General features: G+C 46.8%; 1 protein-coding gene across 1 annotated transcript in view; it reads left to right on the forward strand.

Annotated features, from left to right (window-relative positions):
• The window catches only part of LOC119384036 (PHD finger protein 3), a gene marked incomplete in the record, with an annotated part of 169,565 nt that overhangs the window by 61,388 nt on the left and 85,217 nt on the right, over positions 1-22,960 (forward strand). Inside the window, 2 exon segments of the mRNA XM_037652325.2 lie at positions 1,782-1,908; positions 10,410-10,457. Coding sequence (XP_037508253.1) covers positions 1,782-1,908; positions 10,410-10,457 — 175 coding nt within the window.

Raw genomic sequence — 22,960 nt, forward strand, 5'->3', positions numbered from 1 at the left:
TCACACTGAAGATGGTGCTGGGAGTAAGGGTGCATTTAAGTTTTCATCAAACAAACATGGGCAGTATACTATCGATGGCGCTACGCCACATACACAAAAGTGGTGATTCAGTGAAAGCTCGTTAATTTGATGCCCGTTAATTCTGGAAATCGGACAATTTGGACATGCTCTCTTGTCCCGGCAAGCATTAGTATTGTTCAGTGGCATCAAAATCTTGTTAATTTGGTCATTATTGGCTACAGCCTGGTTAATTAGGACAATCCTCGGAGCGCGCCAAGCGTGAAGCGCCGCAAGTGGGCAGCACGAAGGAGCGAAAGCGGCAGTCACGAACAACCGAAACGGCCGCGAGTCTTCAGAACTGTGTAGTGACCATCCATGATTGTGCATTAGTGAGCCAGGTTTATTCAGCAGCTGATGCAGTGCTCAGCAGTTTTGTTTCGACTCTGGGCGTAGGCCACGCATGTGCCTTCAGAACTGTGTGGACGCTATGGCTGTGTCTCTAGTGACCACGGTTTTGTGCACTGCGGATGCAGCACTCAGTAGCCTCGTTTTGACTTCGGGCAAAGCGCACGCAATGTTACAAAACTCAAACAGGGTGGAAGTGGTTGAAGTTAAAGAGCTTCAGCCGCGGTCCGCATGCTGGCAGAAAACTCGCTTGCTACATTGTGATGGATGAACGATCAGTTGCTGGCGATTATTCTAGCGAAAAAATTGTCACATGGGGTGTGGTGGTCTTGAGCAGTGTCTTGAGGAGTGACCACTGCTCAAGACTCACACAGGAGTCTTGAGCAGTGGTCACGTAGTGAAAGAAGTTGCGAATGACGAAAATTGTGGCTTTCACACTACTCGTGTGCATAATGAGCATTGCATTTACGTATGCATCAAGGAAATGCAAATGCATTGATGACACTTGTTTATTGCTTTCTTGATACTTTTGATAATTCGCTATTCGGTTAATTCGGACATTTTTTTTGGTCCCATGAAACCCGAATTGACAAGCTTTTACTGTAGCTCATGACGAGATTAAGTCATGAGGAGGGGTTACCTTGTTTACATGAATTATAGCATGCACCCAGTTTTTCCAATTTCAAAGAGTGAAAATAAAAGTGCACTTAAAGGTAAAGTTACTCGACTTTTTAAACTGTGGCATGCATTTATGTCAAGATCAGAAAGAAAAAAAAGAGAGACAGGCCCAAGGTGCCATCATAATATGGCAAATGTATTGTCCTGGCCCTTCCTTTTGTGGTCATGTTTTGCTGGCTTCAAGATCAGCAGGCCTCGAACAAAGTGTGCAAACTAGCCTTTGAGGTCCGGATAGCTTTCAACCTGTGGGAATAACTCTGGTCGACAGGCAGCTGAAGAGACACTCCCCTTGTTTGTGCCACGCATGGATGCGGGTCTCGGGCATGATGGCATAATCCTCAGCTTGCTTTCTTTTGAAATGAGCATTCATTGAGTATTCAAACAGTGATTGAGAACATATTATGCACACAGGTTGCAATTGAGCAATGCCAACCAAGAAAACCAAGAACAGACTTGTACTTGGTCACAATTTTGTGATGGCGATGAAACCGAATCTGACGCCTCTGGCAGTACGCTGTTCCTAACACTAGGATGATGATTTTAACGTGCAAGCAATTTTCAGACCTGTTTTATCAAAACAAAGGTACACCTTAGATTTGTGTAAATCAATGATGAGGAAAATGTTGCATGCCACGTACTATTGCTTGACAAAAATTTTATTCTCTTCATGCCACATAGCCAACTTGCATTCTTTGCAGAGCTGGGTCGTCGAGTGGATGACGAAGACGTGGAGGACAGCTCGGAGGAGGTGCACGATTCGGATTGGTCCTCGGAAGACGACCCAGAGCGGCTGTGGTGCATCTGCCGCAAGCCACACAACGACAAGTGCGTGTTTGGCATCTTGTCTCATTGTCTTGTTTGGGCCTGCAAGTGCAGTGGCGTGCATTTTCGCTTTATCGCATGGTCATGAGAGGTACCTTTCCTCGACCATGCAGTGGAAATTCAGTGGCAGCATGTTCAGTGATCCAAATTTATTTGTGCTGTAAGAATGGCCCGGCTGATAAGCCATGGCATTGGAAAATGTGTGCACTGAATTTGTCGAGACTGGGTGTATGATACATGCTATAACTCCTCGTGCTCTTCCAGAATGGTCTGTCATGTTATGTTGGAGTTGTGCCCCACATTTGTTCCCTCGAATAAGTCACTGGGTTGGTTGGAATATAAGATGCGTCTATGGTGAAACCTTGTTGGTATGTATGTACCTGCCAGGAACACAAAATAACTACGCACTGAACGGTAGTGTGCAGTAACTGCCAGGTACAAATTTATATTTATGGATGTGCGCTGCTCTACCAGTAAGTTCAAAGAGATAAAGACAGTAGCACTTTATACATTGCCAGAAGTACCTAATAAAAGGCCTTGTCTTTCTTTTCACGAAAGCACAGAAAACATTCTGGTTGTCTTGCACGACGATGTGATAGCGTGCGCTAGCGATAACAAGGAGCATTTCAAAACTATGACAGAAACCTACACAGTGGCTGACACGGCAGCAGAGTGGGCAGACAACTCGTCCAGCTTTCTCTGATGCTTGTGTGTGCAGCTGCACAGTTTTCTACTGAGTGGAAGCCAGCCCCGTTTCACTGAAACACAGCAGTTGCTGCCACGTGGAACCGATTGTCCCTAGCTATAAACGGATATAACTTGAGAAGTCCGTGGTGTTTCCTCTTCAAGCTTTCTTTCTGTGCCCACAAGGCTGCACCAATGGGCGCATACTCCAGACTGACGTCATAAGCCAGAATGCATATGCGCGAGACTATTCATTCGTCTGGGTGGAGCCTCTCTTGACTTGTATGCGACTGTAGTTGTGGGCAGTGTCTAATGACTTCTCACACCGTGGAAGTGTTCTTCATACTTCAGTTTTATTTCCATACTTGCTCCACTTCGGACTACTGACCTACGTTATCTAGGGACTGGGTCCAGCCTACTTGTCAATGTGACATACTGAAAACTGTAAGTGCTCTAAGACCTTTTGGTTGTCTGTGTCTTATCGCGCTCACCATTTTCAATTTGTTTTTCATTTATACAAGGAATACCCACTTGACAGTCCCTCACAACAAGACAACAACAAATGGCAGCATGGCGCGTTTCAGTTTGCGTGCAGTATGCTTACAACAGCACCAACAGCACTCTGCCACATGCTCGTACTGGCACGTTTGTTGGTGATTGCTATCATGCTTTGCTGCTTCTCCAGGTGTTATCTGTAAATGCATCAGCACTCTGTAGTGTTTGCGATGGAAAGGCACCGAGCACCTGTGGTGCTCCGAAAAGGAACGACACACACACAGTTCCACACCACGCCCAACTTACCCTCGGCTGTAGTGAGGGTGTTTATATATATCAAATGGCGGTGCCCCCTGGCGCCATACAACAGAACAAAGTAGATTACAATATACAACACACTCTTCCCCCAAAGTCAGAATTATTAGTCTACTGTTCTTGCTGAGAAGACGTAAGGCATTTTACAGCACATTGTGGTGAGCACATCACACCACGAGTCAAGGGACACAGTGAACTTTTATGCAACAGAAAGTGGTCATGTGACACACTAACTGGTTGGCATAGGATGAGCCACTGTGGTTTAAGCTGTCTGCAAATGCATTGGCTCCATGGAGGCTTGATCCGTGATTTGTTGCAGCTACATTTTAACTGTTATATGTACTTATTACAGAGGTTTTACTGTGCTGACCTAATGCAAAAGAGAAACATGGGTGAACTTTTAAATGAAGTTTATAACACCCATTTGTGAAGTTAATTCATCCACATCAGCAGGCTTGGTGTAGGTCCTTTGTGGATAGTGTGATCGGCAATCCATTCCTTCACTGCAGCCCTCCATGAGGCCAGTTACGGACGTGGAATAGTTTGTTTGAGATGATGTATTGCAATTGTCTATCACACCGCGTTAAAACACGCTTGTGTGTGGTTTGTTGCGCCAAAGGAAGATTCTCATATCTATTGATGCCACTGCAGGTACCGACTGAGGTGCAGTGTTGGTGATAACAAAATGTCTAGCCAATCTACCTGTGCTTGATAACTAGACAGAAGAAATTGCCAATTCAGTCTATCTGACTCTGCTTCACTGAATGTGCCCCGCCACGGTGGTCTAGTGGTTATGGCGCTCGACTGCTGACCCGAAAGTCGCGGGATCGAATCCCGGCCGCGGCGGCTGCATTTTCGATGGAGGCGAAAATGTTTGAGGCCCGTGTACTTAGATTTAGGTGCACGTTAAAGAACCCCAGGTGGTCGAAATTTCCGGAGCCCTCCACGACGGCGTCTCTCATAATCATATCGTGGTTTTGGGACGTTAAACCCCAGATATTATTATTATTATGCTTCACTGAATGTGCTGCTAGCGGTGCATCTGTGCAACCTTGTCTGCACCATGTTAGGCAGCCTTGAGCAACGTATTGGTCGGCTGTGGGTTCAATTGGCAGTCCATTCTGCCGCATGCACTCGGCTTTAGTAGAGTTGCGGCGTGGAGCTTACATTTTTGTGATAGTTAGTGCGTTGCGAGAAAAGGAGAAAAAAAACAACAAGAAGGCTTCTATAAATTATATTAACGTAATTTATTAGTCATTCATCCAAAAAACAGTACAGTCTTGCAGTGCATGGCCGGTATGCCCAGTATAGTGTGATATAGCTGAGACCCCAAAATGCAGTGTGACAAACCTTGCTTAGTGACAACTTTCTGCAGTAATGCCAAGGTTTGGAATCTACGTGGATGAGCAAGGTAAGGGTGTAGATATTTACGAGCGAAGCTCCAAAGTGTTGTTGTGACAGGAACTTGTCACAGAAAAATAAAGACTGCTGTCATGCCACGTAGAGTAAGATGAACGTCTCACATTTGTCTTGTTCTCATCTTTTGCATGGCTCCTGAGCATTGCCCGTTTGCGTATCTTTTTGTGCACTCATTCTGCTTGTGCTCTTTTCTTTTGCTCGCTGCTACCGTATTTACTCAATTTTAAGCACCCCCTTTATTTCTGGGAACGGCGCTTGAAGGATGATGCTGCATGACAGCATTTGGGGCACGTAGGATGAGCATTGCATGCGTTATCCTGTCGAGCTGGCATGCAGCCTTCCCTCCCCACTGTTATCATCGCTGCTTTTCAAGGAACCGTGGGCTACTTCAAAATCGTTACAGTTCTTGTGGAATATTCAGGGAGACGTGTGAGCAAATGACTTAGCAACGATCAGCCTTCCAGCATTGCTTTGTATCACTGCAGAAACACTGAACTTATCTTTTATTTCTTTCACCAACACCTCTGGTTTTCTCTGTTTTTGAATTCTCTGTAAGCAGATTTCTGGGGTAAGCAGTGTGTCAGGCATAGCGCTTGCAAGGATAAAATGGGCACCATCTGCTCAATTACCATAAAGGATCAAATGCACCAAGCAAGGTCTTACAGTGGCTGCTTAGACAACAGCTTTGAGTCCGTGAGCCAATAGGATGCATCTGGACGTCGTCCGTGCAATGCGACATCACCTCACGTGCACAAGATAAAGCCATGGGAAATGCGTAAAATTTGATATCTTTGAACTTCATTCATGCTCAGACCTATTAGAAACTCAGTGTAACTTCAGTTTAAACACAGAAGGAAATACATGTTGCTCTAAGCAGACAAACTCCTTGCAAGTTCCAAGCATTGTGCTCAGCACCCATAGTTTTTGGACTACAAAGTAGCCTCATCATTTTTGTTTTCAATGCTGCCTTTGCGAAGCTGTCTATTTTGCTGGCTTCATCAGAATTTGAAGGAGGCACAGCCACTGTTTGCCTAGTTGTTTATTTAGCCATCTACAGTATTGGAGCACACCCTTAATAGGGACTTTTAGCTTGAACGTATACTTCTTTACGTTACCGGATACCGGATGGAATCTGTGCATGCGCGAACCTTTACGGAATGTAAACTAATCGCCAGATAGGCTTTACGTTTACGGCCCTATCTCGCAAATCCACCTTCGTTCGTGGCTACTCGTGACATCCGCTTCGCGGAGACTCCAGCCGCCGAGTCAAAATAAGCCAAAGTGTGAGCTCCACTTACGATCACCTCGTTTCAGCCGAATTACCGTGGCTAGAGCAACCTAGAATACCGAATCCGTAAACGTGAGAGGCCTAAAGCCCCCAACAGGCTGGATAGGTGGCGCCATCTAGCGGGGCCAAGGTGAATCAGGCAAGCACAGAATTGTTATTGCAGAAACATCGGGCATTCTACTTCCGATGTAAATGCCTTGCAGCGGCATAATTACGAATGAGTTGCCTTTGTAATCATTTTTCCCCCTCAGAAACACTAAGCAAAAACAAATGTGGCCATGACTGTGGTTGCACGAAGGTCACAAGATGTCGACACCATCGTCCGGTAACCTGGTATTGCTACACCCCTTTGCTTATACCAGGATACTGCACATGCTAAAAACCTCTCTTATGATTTTGCCGCAGCGGTAATTCAATATTATCTAAATTGACTGTAGTTCAAACGCAGTTATCACCGTTTAGTGGTTTGCGCAAACGTAAAGGTATACATTTACGTACGTACGTGAACGTTTACATATATGGTGAGCTAAAACTTTTCTAAAACATGCGTTCCGGTAACACTGTAAACGCAATCCGGTATTCCGGTAACACGGTAACATTAAAAAGTATACATACAAGCTAAAAGTCCCTAATGTGGACGAGAAATTTCTACAGAGTAGTGAGTGTTCGATGCATTCGTATTGGTGTCGGACATGAGAAGCTTTTGTTTGTCTTGGCTAATTCCTGTCTGTTAGTTGACTTATGTAGCTGCTGCATTGTAGTTCCAGTGACAACGGTTGCAGGTTGTCTGCACATGCCTTTTTTTTTTTTTTCTAAGTGCAGGAACACTAACCTGATATAACAAAAAGTTGCACATTGCTACATTTGTCAGTCATTAAAGTGTCCAGCTGACAATTTCCTGTCTGCATGAAAGTCTGTGACTTTTGGGAAAGCTGGTAAGCCGGCGCATGTACTGCTGCAGAAAATGGTTGATATTACAATATATGGTGCGAAATTGTAAAAGACAGAACGTAGTAAATGCCTGTTGGCATTTCATGGCGCTGTCAGTACTAAAGTTTAATCATTAGAAATGAGATCATCCTAAAATGTCTGCGCTGCAACTGTCGTCCAGAAACTTGGGACACAGACGCATCAGAACTCGTTGCAAATTGTCATTGTCAAAGAGCAAAGGCGTGTATAATCGATGCCATGTTGGCAAAGATCCACAACTGCGACCACACTTTTAAGTCATCCCACTGTGGAAAAAATATGCAGTAAAGGCCGTTTTACTGGTTTGATGGTGTTAACTGTCCAAGAGCGGTTGGAGTGTGGCAAAACTTGTTTTTGGAACCATCGATAGTGGGCTGTCGATGAGCATAGGTGCAGATTGGAAAATGCAAAAGCTATCCTACAGAGTTTTGATTGATCTATTTATAGGCATGCTAAACAGTAATTCCAAGCTGTATTATTACACGATGCTTTAGCAGTAGCCACATTTCTGCTTGATATTAGATGAGGCTTCGTTAGCCAGAAAAAGTACAATAACAAAAGATGGGTGGCAGTGCGTCCCCCACGGTCGTGCACCTAACTCGCTGACTTGGATTTTGATATCCACTCAATCCTAGTTGGTTTATCAATGCGAAACATTGGGCTAATTGGTTCAGCTTAATTGATGGAACCTGCACTATTTCTTGAGAGGGGGGTCATAAACCAAAGGAAATGACTAGGAGAAGTGCCAGCCTTGAACTGGAAAGCGCTATTGCATAAAGGAAACAAATTAACATTTGCACAGAAGAAAAAGCATTGAATTGTGACTTGCGATCATTACACGTGCTCCTATAGAGAGAATGTGGACATGTGGTGTGCCTTGAACATTTCAGGCCTGTTAATGGCAAAATGTTGAGAAATGCAAAGTGGCACTGGTTACTGGCCCCCCAGTGACACTGGCAAGATGGTAGTACTTAAGCAACACCTGGCAGAACCATTCCTTTTGATGCGAATTTCGGCAGTGGTGTGACCTTATACATGTCGTTACTGCTCACAGGGCTGGTCAGAGGTACACTAAAACCTCATTATAACAAAGTCACATCTGCCACGAAAATAACTTCGTTATATCCGAAAATTCGTTACAAACGTTCATTTGCGACACTGTCGCTATGACAAGACTATTCTTCATTTACTTCGTTATAACCGATAATTCGTTATATCCATGTTTGTTACATCGAGGTTTGAGTGTACTCGGAAAGAAAAGTAATCCGGAATATAGATATTGAAATACACGTGCTGCAAGTCTAAAATACAGGTACTGAGATACATTTGTGTTTGACGTAACGGGATATTTCGGAGATAGTTTTGCAAAAAGATGAAAGATGTATCTCGGAATACAGATAGTGGGTGTACTTTTCTTTTTTTTTATTTTGGGGATGCTGATGCTCCGCAAGGACATTTATTAAGCACAGCCTAATCTTCTGAATAATGTTGCAGCGCATTGACGCTTGCAAGTCAAGCGTAACTGACACCGGTGAAGTAAGAACAAGTATGTGTGTACACAAACAATCTGTATTACTGAGAAGGCTGTTGCTTTAATTGCACCTAAGCAACAGCAGCTTCTCAAACAGGCTGTCCTTTAGACAGCGTTGGTTTGGCCTCAACACAACACTCGCAAACTCACAATATGACTGGCCACCCGAAAAAACTTTAGGGGTGCTGCACGGCCTTGAGAGGCAAGGACTTTTATTGGCAGAGGCCAACGCTCCGCCGGTGGCGCACCTTTGCTTGACTTAGCAGAAAGACGTCTTCCTTTCCCCCTTGGAAACGCATCAGCTCCTTTCCGAAAAGAAAAAAAGATACCGGTGTCTTGCAGAGTGTCATGATACGATCAATACACCCCAAAAGTATTTCATTACTGAGATACAAAGATATTTTTCAAATCAGAAATAGATACTATCGCAGTACTGCCCAGCCCTGACTGCTGAGGTCATGCAACTCGGCTGCATGTGACGGCAACCAGAAGTTCCATTTCTGCACTGTTTAGGGTACAGAAAAGTGCTCAGGGTACCACTGCCATGGCTAGGCATTAATCCCAGCTTCAAATTCCGGACGAGGGCATATCCTTTCTTTGAAATCCATACGTTCTTTTTTTCTGTGTAGAGCTTCTGTCTACAAACAGGTAAATGACAATTTTCATAAGAGGGGCATAGAATCAAGTGTAAGGTATTGAGAGCAATGATCTCAATCAGGCCGATTTATCAGGCTGGGCATTTGTTCTGAGCAGTTTATGTGAAAACAGCTGTGTGTCTGAATTTTGGCATATGTATATAGATTCCGGAGACAGTGCTGAAAAATTTGTTAGTATTCAGTCAATTCCTATGGCCAGCATTACTGGGTACTTAAAAGGGATTTTTTACATGCAAACGCTGCTCCATCTTGCACATGTGTGGTGTGCAAGTTGTCCACATACTAGCAGGTTCCAAGGAATAGACCATTCAGTAGGACATGTTTGATTTGCCTCTATGACAGCGCATCAACTAAAGGTTTTGTTGTAAATAGACACTTCGGAAAGCAGTACAAATTCTACTGCATGAGTTGAATAAGCAATAGTAGGTCTTGGAGTCAACTCCACAGGGCTGTCCAGTTAGCTGTGGGGAGTGGATTATTTTGTAGCTGAGGTCGGATGATGTCATGCTTTACCACAATTAAGAAACTAGCTTGCAGGGGGGCGGGTTACTAGGAAGTGGCATCTTATTGTTTTATGTTCACTGAGACACCTAGTGGAAAACATTCACCAATGCAGCTGGCTTACAAAAGTAGGAGGTGATCTACTACGCATGCTGTGTGCCCACTGCATGGGACAGAAAAGCCGTGTTTTTGTCACAAGTGGCTGGATATGCTGGAAGTGCTTGCCAAATGCTCATTTCTCACTAAATTCGGCTTAAATATTGTGATTACGACTATTTCATGTCAACAAACCAATGAAAATTGGCATCGCTGGCCTTGTTTTTGTTGTATTTCCTAGATGTGCATGTATGTAAGTTATTTGGGTCCACATGCATAGCTGTGGCCTTGTCAGACTCCTGTTTAACTGGACCAAAACATGTACCAGACGCCATCTCTATCGTAGCGCTGATGCTTAACCCTGAAGGCACTGGACATAGTAAAAGGGGCCTCTCCACGGAACATTTCCAGCACTGGCGTGCGGGCCAGATAAACTAGGTGAAATTCAGCAGGAAGCAGGCCCATGGAGGGTGCTTACAATGGAATAAATACGGTACACTGGTGGTGGAAGCACATCTGTCTGACCTACTGTGTGCACTAACAAACGCAGGCTTCTCCAGCAAGCATGGCGCAAATCTAAAGAGGGTCCGTCTCGAGGGTAAGCGTGACATCTTGGAGGTGTGTGTGTGTGTGTGTGTTTTGTCGCCTTGCAGGACTGTGCCAGAGTTACGAGTTTGCACGCAGGTTGAGCTGAAGTGGCAAAGCGTGTATCCTGTTGTGTTGGCCACAATCGCTGTGTAATGCAAGTCGTCACAGTTGCTTCAACCGCCACAGTTTGCTGGCTTTGTGAAGGTTTAGAGGTTAGCTGCTTTGAGGGGGGGGGGGGCAACAAAAGGAAACTGAAACACATTTTTATTTATTGTATCTCAGGGCCACAGCTAGGTAACAGACGGCTCTGAATGATTGCCAGTGAAATCTTTAGACATTATATTGTCAATGAAAGCGAGGTCGTGCGATGGATGCCATGTGCAGTGGTGGGAAACCTGCGCCAATCTGCGCCAACTGGCAATTGCTGCTCCACACTGCTCCAAAAGGGTCTTTTTTGCTTAATTTGCGCCATTGCTGCGCCACAACGTGGTTTTAGGAACCGAAACTAATGTTTCGTGGACAGCGCGCTTCGTGAGTGGATGTACGTCGTGGTCGCCATCTTGAGCAGCTGCATTTGTTAATGGCGCCACTAGCGTCCCAGCCGTCGTGACAGCCGACGCAATCCAATTCAATATCAGTGGCAACGGTACAGCTACAAAAATCTAGGGACTTTAGGTACAGCAGCACACGACCTCCTCTTGGTACCCTAGCCCTAGCTACCCTAGTGCACGATCCGCAACGATCAACTCCGCAACAGCGAGCTGCTTTCGTTTCTACAAAGCGGTGCGCGTGTGAACGCGGTCCGGCACAACGAGCAGCAACGATCGGCGGCTAAATGCGTGCAGTAGGCTTAAAGCAGCGCGACGCGACAGGCATGCTCGAGAAGTTAGGTGAATAGATTTATTGCGACAGGGTTGTCAGCGATACGTCATACTGGCGCGGTCGTCGGTGGCCGCCACCTCACATTCGTTGTTTCCCTATGCTTGCATCGCTGCAATCGCGCGGAAGTAGGAATCATTTATCGACCTATTTCCGCACTTCTCGAAAAGGTGGAAGACACTGTGGCGTCAGCAAGTTCAGCGGCGCAGTAAACTTTTATTGCGTAAAACGTTATCGCGTTACGCAATGTACCTGTGTGTGTGTGTGTGTGTGTGTGTGTGTGTGTGTGTGTGTGTGTGTGTGTGTGTGTGTGTGTGTGTGTGTGTGTGTGTGTGTGTGTGTGTGTGTCGGGTGTCCCAGCTAACTTGTGCCAAGGGTTAAAAAATGCAATATTAGAGGCAGTTGAGTGAAATCATTTACATATTGCTGAAAGCCACCTTACGCATTACGGATATTCTTTTGTTTTGTAAATATTTTGTTAATTAGGATTTTTAACTCAATTGCTAAATATTGACTTTAGGCATGTGAGGCTCGTAGGCGGAATATTGAAGAGGAACGGGCACTGTCTCTTGTGACTACATGTTTATTAACACGGTAAAAATGAAACTCAGCGGCCAAACAGGGCGACACTCACACAAGAACACCAGCACAACGCATCACACTAGCAACGCGGGCGGGCCATGGCTGACTCTGCTAGCGTCTCACACGCGACACCCGCGACCGACACCGGGCGCCCCCTGGTGAGTCGAGGAGGAAACGCCAGGCGGATCGGATGAGTGCCGCCATCTGTCCGGAGACACGGGAGACGGGCACTGCTGGATGGCTGGTATCTCACATCCCACCCCCTCTTAGGTGACCAAGTCCCGTGGTCGTAATGTTCGGCACATGAAAGTCTTGGAAACCGCACAGGGATGGGGCTGGTGACAGGGCTTGTGGCAGTGGCGTAGGTGAGAACTGGTTGCGTCAGACGTCGTAGTCGTCAAGCCATCTAGGCTGACGAATATGACGGCGCGGCCGACTGGGACTATGGGGCTCTTGTGCTAGCACAGGATCATCAATGCAGTCTGAGACTACTGGCAGGGCTTCAGGACATGGTTCTTCGTCGAAGGTAGTTTGAACGGGTGCCTGTAAAGGCGTAGAAGACAGTCCTGTGTCATTTTGCCTGGCTGCAAAATCAGGTGGTGCAGCAAGAGAAGATGGCTGTAGGTTCACAAGAGCTTGGTCAAAGTACGGCGGGCGAAATTGCTTAATTTGACTTGAATGGACGATTCGTTCGTCTCTCGAAGATGTGCTGGCAGGGTGGGCAGTGGCTCGTCGAACCACGAAGGTGACTGGAGTCTTTTGGTCGACAATTTTATACAGGCCTTTGAACATAGAGGCGAGTTTGGCTGTGCCGTCTGTGATATGTTCTTGGCGCTGAAGCCAGACGTATTGTCCGATGTGAAACTTGGCATCACGATGTGATTCATCGTAGCGACGTTTTCTTTGTTGCTGGGCACGTACAGAGTTGTCTTGAGCTTCTGCACGACGTTCCATGAGGTTGAGCAATCTTGTCTCGAAGCTAGTTGTTGTTGGATGATGGAATTTCTCTGTTGGCAGTTTCGGAATATACCCATGTAGCAGTTCAAAAGGCGAAAATCCTAAGCTTGCATTGATCGTGGTGTTGACGGCCAAGGCAGCTGCGCCAAGTTTTGTTTCCCAAAGTGAAGGTTCAGTGTTACACATTTTCTTAAGCACAGAGATGAGAGTTGCATTACTGCGCTTAACAAGGCCATTACTCGACGCACGGTATGGAACGGAGAAGTGCTGTTGAATTCCATGAAGCCTCAGAAATCGCTTAAATTCATGGGAATCGAAGGCACGGCCATGATCTGACAGACAGTCGTCAGGGACGCCATAGCGATAAAATACAGAATACAAGTGTTGAATTACTTCCTTTGTGTTGGTTGTGGACATGGCACCAGGGACTATAAAGTGGGTAGCAAAGTCGATTACGTTCAGGATGTGCTTGCTGTTGTCGCCGAGAGGCATGGCAATGTGGTCCATTGCAATGGCAGTAAATGGAACTTCAGTCGTGGGCATAAAGCACATTTTTCCTACGTTTCTCATCGTAGGGCGGTTGTAGGCTTGACAAATTTGACAACCTTGCACATATTGAGTCACAGTAGTGGTCATGTGCGGCCACCAATAGCGATCTTGTAAGTTCTTGAGGGTACGCTTTGCATCCATGTGGCCATTGTTGTCATGAGCCATTTCAAGAATTGATTGGCGTAGCTTAGAGGGTACAACAATGGCGTTCAACCCGGACGGTGTGCAATGATACAGGATGTTATCCACAAAGAGGAAGTCGGTACCTCTTTCGCTATTAGTTAACAGCTGGCGTCGTATGAATGAGCACTCTTGATCGTCTTCTTGAAGTTGACATAGCGTTGTCGTGGAATCAAATGTGGCGCACGAAAGGCGGGACAACATGTCGGCAACAACGTTCTGTTTCGCTGGCTTGTGTTGAACTGTAAAGTCGAATTCAACGAGGTCCATCAGCATGCCAGTAAACCGGCGGGAGGGTTTAATATTTGTGGTAAGGCAAGCCACAGTCCAATTATCCGTCAGGAGGCAAAACTTCCTGTTTATGAGGTATAGACGAAACTTCAAACAGATGGCCCAATGAACTGCCAAACATTCCCAAACATTGCTGTGCAAATTCTTTTCAGGAGCCGAGAGTGCTCTGCTGGCATATTCGATGACAACTTCATTAGCTCCTTGGCGCTGAGATAGCACAGCACCTAATGTGACGGCAGAGGCATCAGTTGTTACTGTAGTTGGGGCCGAAGGGTCAAAATGACCAAGTATAGGGGCGGAAGTTAATGCTTTTCGGAGGGCCTCGAAGGCCGAATCACAAGCTGGAGTCCACTCGAAAGTCCCACTTCTGACAATCGCTTGAAGAGGTGCTGAAACCTTGGCAAAGTTGGGTATAAATCTTCTGTAAAAGTTTGCTGTCTGTAGCCAGGATAGCATTGACTTAGCATTCGTTGGCACAGGCATTTTCAAAATTGCTTCAACTTTTGCTGGGTTAGGTTGCTTGCCTTCCTGAGAGAGCACATATCCCAGGAATGTCAAGGATGGCACTGCAATCTGGCATTTGGCGAGCGTGACCTTGAAGCCACTTTTGAGGAGAACTTCCTGAAGCAAATCCACAAACTCAAGGAAGTTGGTGGCAAAGAGAAGGATATCGTCAAGATATACACGAACTCCACATTTCGCATGGCGTGGCTTCAGCAGTTGAAAGATGGCTTGCATGGCTTTCTGAAATGTTGCAGGGGCGTTCTTTAGACCAAATGGCATCCGAGTCCACTGAAAGGTGCCATTGTGGGTTATGAACGATGTCTTAGGCTGGTCTTCTTTCCGAACTCGAATTTGCCAGTAGGCAAATTTCAGGTCTAAGGATCCGAAAAGGGAACATCCAGCAATGTCATCCATAATATCCTCAGCACGAGGTAGCGGCTGGGCAACGCTGATAGTCTGCTTATTGAGAGGAATGTAGTTTACGCAGAGGCGCTTTTTGGTACCTCTTGAAACGACAACTGCAGGAAAGGCCCATGGGCTAGAAGATGGCTTGATGATACCTTTTTTTAAGAGCTCATTGGTTTGTTGCTCAATGAATGCTCTATCATCAGCAGCATAACGGTATGGTTGTCGGCTATACGGGACTGCTCCAGGCACCAGATCAATGGAATGTTCAGCTCCTTCAAAAAGACCCAGGTCATTGTCGTCGGTAGCGAAGAGTTTGATATGTTTCTCAAGGACTTCCTGGATGACAGCCGACTCTTCGCTGGAGAGTTGTTTACCAATTTGTGCTTCACGTAGTAGGGTAGTTGTCTCGTCTTTTGTTGAGCTGGCTGAACAGTGGTGCAACTCCACTGTCTTGTTTTTGAGTCCATTCTCGAATAGCGTTTCATGGCATGCCAGGGATAGCCATGGCGGTTGGTTGTTATCAGGAAGGGGTTCAAGCTGTAGTCCTCCAGTAGTGAACTGAGTTGAAGCCAACAAGGGCTGGCTGTGGAGAAATACGGCATTGGCCATTCTTGGGAAGAGTTTCTGATGACAGAAGAGTGCTGTATTTGTGCTTGGGTAGTGAATTTCCGTGGGCTTTGGTGGCTTCACGATGAGTTCTGCCTGTGCAGCTTGAAACCAGTCTTCGCCGAGGATCAGAGGAAGGGGGTTACGGGGAAGCACTGTCACATCCACAACTGCAGATATGGGGCCAAGTGAAATGGAAGTCGACAGCGTACCTGCTGGCATAACTGTACCTCCTCCCACGACAGAGAGAGGTGGCTTTTTCCAAGGTGTCAAGGCAGATGACGGGACAAGGTCTTCGGTCAATATGGTGATCTTAGAGCCACTGTCTGGGAAGGCGTCGACAGTTCCAACACCTGCTACATGAGCTTCAATGACGGCGCACTGCACGAGTGATCCCTCTAGGCAAGACATGGCCGTGGCATGGGGATGCGTGTTGTCTGGGAGTCGCTGACGCTTAGCTCGGGGTGAAGGGCACCTGGCAGCCAGGTGACCTAACTGTCGGCAATTGAAGCACGTTGCCGTGCTGAGGTCCTGACCACTGCGGTATGCAGGTGCACCATACTGAGCGGTAATGGCAGCGTACTTGGCTTCCTGCTCATGGACGGGCATGTCTGCTATGCGCTGTCGTGGGCGTGAAGGCGTAGGAGTGGTTGGCTGAGGCCTGGAGTTCCGAGGTGGCTGGGCTGGAATGGTGGGTGCTGGCGACCTTGACGAGTAAGACTGATGCGCCTCACGCTGGGGCTCGGCAGGCAACGGTCTGGAATAGGGCTGCATTTGGGCGTGTTGGGCGCATTTGTCCAGACTGACGCACGTCGCCATAAAATCGCTGACTGTAGAGGGCTGGCTAGCAGCGATTGCAGCGATAACATGCTGCTCACGCAATCCTTGAAGCAGGTAGTCGATCTTCTGCCCCTCGGACAGATTGACAGGGCACTGTTCCACCAGACACAATTTGGCGAAGGCGTATTGGCGGAGGTTCTCATCGGCGTGCTGTTTAACCTTCAGGACGCGCTCCTGCCACTCTATGAGGGAGAGCTCTGATGAGAATGTGCTCTTGAGCGCGTTGCTCCACTCCTGCCATGTCACATGCTGGTGGTCAAACGTCAAATAACAATTCCGAGCTGTGCCCTTCAATTTGCTAGCCACGATGAGGCGGGTAGTGGCGTCATCCCAAGAGGCGAGTTGTTGCACTCGACGCACCTCGTCAAGCCATGCGTTGACGCTTTGTCGCGGAGGTTCGTCGAAGCTCGGAATCGACGCCGAAAGGTCGGGCAATGTCGTGACAACTGTTGAAGGCTGGGGCAACTGCTGCATCAACGCCGCGAGCGCTTGAATAGTAGCGGCATCCAAGGAAAAGTTAGCCGCCGCCGGCGTTTGGGCAGGCGTCAGAGTCGAGTCGCGGCTTTCTTGGATGTCCTTGTGTAGGCGCTGCACAAGCTCGTCTTTCGTGCCGGTCGTTTCCAGGCTTCGTCTTTCGAGCTCTTCGCGGAGAAGCTCGACGCTGAGGCGGGACATTGTCGCCGTGTCCAATTCGTGCCAGAGGATTCCGGGCATGGTAACTGTGGCTGGAGTCGAATGCCGAAGTAGGCTTAGCTCCGTCAGAAACGCTCGAACTACGTTGCAGGCTGAGTAGGCCTAGCTGCGTTGCAGAAGTTCGAACGGCGTTTTAGGCTTGGCTTTTGCGAACGGTGCAGCGGTGCAAAGGCTTAAAAGGCTTTTCGTGGCGCTGTGACACGGCTTGGAAGGTTCCGCTTACTTGCTAATGGCTTTGGGGCTGAAGTCAAACATCTTCGGGCGAAGGCGGGCTGGACGAGACAGTTGCAGAGGCTCGCCGTCGACTGCGCCAGATGTGAGGCTCGTAGGCGGAATATTGAAGAGGAACGGGCACTGTCTCTTGTGACTACATGTTTATTAACACGGTAAAAATGAAACTCAGCGGCCAAACAGGGCGACACTCACACAAGAACACCAGCACAACGCATCACACTAGCAACGCGGGCGGTCCATGGCTGACTCTGCTAGCGTCTCACACGCGACACCCGCAACTGACACCAGGCGCCCCCTGGTGAGTCGAGCAGGAAACGCCAGGCGGATCGGATGAGTGCCGCCATCTGTCCGGAGACACGGGAGACGGGCACTGCTGGATGGCTGGTATCTCACAGGCAAGAAGTGGGATTTGCAAAGTTCGAGAGCGTCTTCCTAAACTCCCATTGCATTATTTACGAGAAAGTCTCACGTGTACCATTTCTTCCGAGCTGCAAAGAAGCCCGAGAAATACGAAAAAAAAACACGTGACTAGCGCTTTCGCGCGCCGCGATTGTACTGCTCTCAGCCGTGGTTTGAGCGAACGAAATCAGCTGCGGCCGCGACTCGCCGGCTTCATCACAGCTAGTTGCAGCGGTAGGCCGATAAGTTGGCGGTCGTTTCTTGGCCCGTGTCAGCCAGTTGGCGCGCGTGACGGTGCAAGTTTTAGCGAGCGCGGGCCAAGCAACAACCGCCAACTTATCGGCCTACCGCTGCAACAGAGCCGGTGAGTTGCGGCCGCAGCTGATTTCGATCGGTCAAACCACGGCCATGGTGGCTACCACGGCTGGGAGCAGCACGATCACGGCGCGCGAGTGCGCTAGTCACGTGGAATTTTTTTTTTTTGCGGGCTTTCTTTGCAGCTTGGCTGAATTTCTAGGCTAAATTGGCTAATTCTAGGCAGCTTGGCTAAATTCTAGGCTAAATTTTCTTCCTCTGTGTCTTTCATGAAAAGTCTGTGCCTGCTCCAAACACAGGGGTAGCTGCTCCAAAAGCAGATTTTGCCTGCTCCAATGGCTGCTCCAAAATGCTGGAAGGCATTCCCACCACTGCATGTGCAATACTCAAATGTTCGTCACGTTAGGAAATTGAAATGGATGGAAATACACCGGTCACATGCCTCGATCCTCAGATACATGCAGCTCCTTTGTTGACATGTTTTGCACATGTGCAGCCTAGAAACTTGGAGGTGTACTTGTTCGGCTTATGCCTCTTTTTTCTATTTCTTGTTCGTCCCAGTGCTCAGGCCTTGTCGCCAGTGCAGGCAGAAAGATCCTTTGCAACACCAGACTCTTGCTGTGCTCAGATGCATCCCTCGTCCCACTGTTATGAAAATGTGCCATGTCTGTCATTATCTCCTCCGACTGGTCTCCTTAGCCAAGGGCATAGATTATTCCCATGAAAAGGAACAAAGAGCTTCTGCAAAGAAGGCCATACTCAACACTTGCAATAGTCTGGCAGCTTTGACCGGGGTCACTAGCATCGTGAACTACCGTATTTACTCGCATAATGAAACCACCCCCCACTTTGGTGCTCAGAAAAAAAGAAAAAAGTTTTTTTTATTGTGTGTATATGCTGATTTGATTTTGGTTTGATTGATAGTGTCGTTGAAGATAGAAACAACGTTAAATCACGCCATTATATCTCAAAACGACGACGCTACAAGAGTTAAAAACATCGCTTAACAACAAGTTGCAAGCAGCACGAACGCAGACAAGAGTCAAAATCTGAAAGTCGCGCCTTTTTTTGCGGCCGAGCGCCATCTGTCAAACGCACAAGAAAGCTTATTGCTTATAGTGCCACGCAGGCACAGCAGCATGCAAACAAAGCAGCAACGGCGCACCGTGCATTTGCAGCATGGTTCTGTCAGTAAGCCTTCAAGACTGAGGTACTATAATTATCAAGTGAGTTCTGTCAGTAAGCCTGAGGAAGCGAGGAAGACACTGACAACCCTCTCCCCAAATTTGCGTCAACATTTCTGAAAAAAAAAAGTGGGTTCATTACGCGAGTATATACAGTACCATATTTGTTTGTATATCACAAGAATAATTCGGTATAGTGATGTGAGAGCATGTATCATGTTATTCAACTAAATTTAATGTTGCATCAAATAATCAACTAGTGCAGGAGTAGCAATCATTGCCTGCAGTAAACACCTAGAGACTGGATGCTTCTTCTTAGTGATCCATATTGTGTCTGCTTTTGGCGCCTTTTCACCTTCATGGTCAAACCAAATAGAGAAATCAAAGGCTTCCACAGATGTCTCATAGTCGCACGATGATGCAGCACACTAGGGCACCACCACAGATTTGTGAGGAGGAAGGTTGGTAAAAATGTTGCAAAAGGAGGACGGTTTATTTTCATCCATACTTGAAACAGCTGCAAGTAGGCCACATGAATTGAAAGACAGTGTTAAAAACGATTAAACTATTATGGCTATGCCATCAAACTTGGATATGTCATAGTTGAACGGGATCACCAAATATTGTTACACTATATTGATAAATCAGAATGTCAAATGTGCCAATCTAAAGCATATTTAAAATTCAGCTCATCTCAGAAGGTCTCTTGAGATCGAGGAAAGTGGCAAGTTATAAATTTGTGTCTCTAATGCCACTTTGAAGTCTTAGAAGTCAGCTTATCCGTTTTCCATCTGCACCTTGTAGAATATGCATGTCAGAATGGAAGGCCTTCTGTATTTTTAAAGCAGTGTGATGGTCTTCTTACCCACGGGCCATTTGCACTATGGATGACGGCCAGTGCATTTTCTCTCCCCTTGAGCCTCGATTGTCAGTTGCCCTCGCAGATAAATATATGCAAGGTGACGTTATTGACTTTGGACTTAATAAGAAACCTCACGGTGACGGCGATAGCAAATCTAATTGCTGTCACAATAAAGGAAGGAAAAAGGTAATCGGGGGTGCAGATAACATGTACACACAACTTGGAAATGTAGCTTTGTGGCAGTGTAGATTTCCCCTAAATAGGCAGTTCCATGGCATAGTGGCTACACGCTGCAGTGAAATTACCTTTTCATGCCAATTACATGCGGTCCAATATGTGAAATTGTTTGTTTCAAATGCTGTAATATTCGTTTGAATATTTGAAGTGCGCGAATATTGTCACAGGCCTAATTATTATTAAACATGGAGGTAAACAGGAATTTTATATATGCCCGGTACAGTGTTATACCTTTCTGTAGGATTTTCAAGGGTATGTTACAGATGTTCAATATAGAGACTTATGGGCGCACTGAAATTCTAGTTTGCTGGACCTATCCATGCATTAATCATGATTGCTTAACACTTCCCCCCCCCCCCCTCGCCAACCCACTTGCTTGTAGCACTGCACTTCCAGGAAAGCTTTTATTTTTTTTTTTTTGAAAAGACTCCCAATGGATTGCTACGCATGACAAAATTAGCCAGCAAATAAAACATAATGCTAAAGAAGAAAATAAAGATGCCGTGGCAGTGACGACAAAGGGGACACAGAATAAAATAGTGATGGCGCTAAGCACATGTAACTTCTAAATGCAAGACCATTACTTGTGGCAGAAAAATGGTAGACAAAGTATGTCGTCATCTAACTTGAAAACTTGATCTCGCTTAAGCTTCGAAGATCTGCCCCACCGCCATGGCTACTGCTTCATGGCCAAATGCACTAATCACTGCACCACTGTTGCAGCAGGTGACATTAAAGAATGTGGTTGGGCCGTGCCTATCAGGATATGTATTAGATGGCACTGCAGCTCGCACATTTACGCATCAACGGTATTCCTTAGGTTCCCCTATAGCTTTTAAATATGTTTGTCTGTCAAGCCAGCTGTGAAGCTCCGATCAAGAAAATGGATCTCTATAATAAACTGAGATGACAAATTTGGGAATAGAATATAAAATAGCAGATGAAGTATTTAAGTCCACTGAGTCGACAAAGAATTGTGAAGGATGTACTAGAAATTGCTTTCACTTGAATTCAAATGTTGTGTGCCTTTTGGGTGTTTCTGCCGGTACTAGAGAGGAGCGGAAGCTTAACTGAAAAGGGCAGTTGTGAAAGACAAAGTAAAAACCCTTAAGCTTCGCCTTTAAAGGGAAGCTGAGGCACTTTGTTAAAAAAATGACTTTGGAGCATGTAAGGACTGATCCCTGCCGAATTCAAAAGGTGATTTGAGAGTTCCCAAAATTTAGCGCAAATAGCACTTTTTGGCGAAAAACAGAGGCTGTGGCCGCAGGGCTTCTTGAGATGCTGAGCGAACGCTGGGCAATCATTCTCGCTATGCTGCATTATCTGCAACAGCAGCATTGCTGAAGTGTGGCCTCCTCGATTAGCTCCGGCAGTGGCACATCACGAGTTCGAGTTGGTCACGGACGCCACGGTTGACGATACAAGACACACTTGTTCACGTACCGCTTGGTTGTTTGTCCCAGGTATCGTAATCCAGCTGCAGAACATTCAGTTTCGCTATACTTGCTTGAGCCTTCGTCACATAAACAAAGCTCTCGCAATTCGGATCAGTGAGTGGCGGGAACCTTCCGTCAGAGTGCATCACGGCTGCGCCAACGGAAACGAAGATGACGTATGTTTCCACGCCCACGTTTTCGGTGCGCTCGCGTGGATGGAGCAAAACAGACTTTTCTACGGCATATTCTAAAGCTCCTGCTGTAACAACCACTGAAAAATTGACATTGTCGACAATAATGTCAGTCCTTGCTAACCACGAAGTTTTATTGAATTCTAAAGCCTCTTCGGCTTCCCTTTAAGAGTCGAACGCGATAGCAATATCCACACACACGCACAGACACTCGTCATACCTATGGTAAAGGTTTCCGCCCTCTTCAACAGCATTTTTATATGCTGCGTGCCTGTCTCTCTCGGAGGCGGCGGGGAAACCGCACCGCATCATCGCAACGCCTCCAAGAGAGGGTGTGACCACACCATGCGCCTGTCTCTCTTGAAGGCGGCGGCAACAAGAGTAGAACGCTATAGCGTAATCGGGCCGTGTTCATATCATCTTCCCAATCGCTAGGCTCCCTTCGCTTCTCGGTGGAACCCTAAACCGTGCCGCAAGGAAAGCCAAAGTGCTGATGCCCAGTTTTTTGCTCTTAAGCAATGGCTACTGACTCGTTCATAGCGGCACCAAAACTCATTTGCCCCAGCGCGAGACGAATGTTTAATTATATGCTCGTACGTTGCGACTGGAGGCAGTTTCGATTTCGAAGAGCACTCAGTGGCCCCATGACATAGTCTGCCTGCTCGTTAACAAATATTATCAGTCGACCACAAGAGCCAGTGACGTCACTGGTCAGCCATGTTGTCAGTGCTGCTGTTTCATCTGCTGTGTTGAGCGTTGCGAGTGGTTGCTTCCTCGATCGTCAAACTACGTTGGTTATCTGGTGCAGTGATGGACGAAAGAGCTGGGAGGAGCGTAAAAATCGATCAGAAAAGCTTGATTTACTTCGCGAATCTCGCCGGTGGCCGCGATTTTGTTCTTGTCGTCGTCGTCCAACTGAGGCGACGTTTTCCGTGACGCTTGGAGTAGCCGCAGCATTAAGCGTGCTGGAACATTTTCGCTCCGATCATTTGTTAAATAGCAGGTTGAGAAGTGACGAAGGAAGCAGTGAAATCGCAAAATTGGTGCTCTGTAACGGTCCTTATGCGTAACGTGCAAGTGACATGATGTACGCTTTACTGACTTGTATTTATATCGGGCAGCCATCAAGGCATACCAATTCCACGTACGCACATCGGAGAGCCGAA

This window comes from Rhipicephalus sanguineus, chromosome 2 (assembly GCF_013339695.2).
Source record: "Rhipicephalus sanguineus isolate Rsan-2018 chromosome 2, BIME_Rsan_1.4, whole genome shotgun sequence".
In the NCBI taxonomy this organism is placed as follows: domain Eukaryota; kingdom Metazoa; phylum Arthropoda; class Arachnida; order Ixodida; family Ixodidae; genus Rhipicephalus; species Rhipicephalus sanguineus.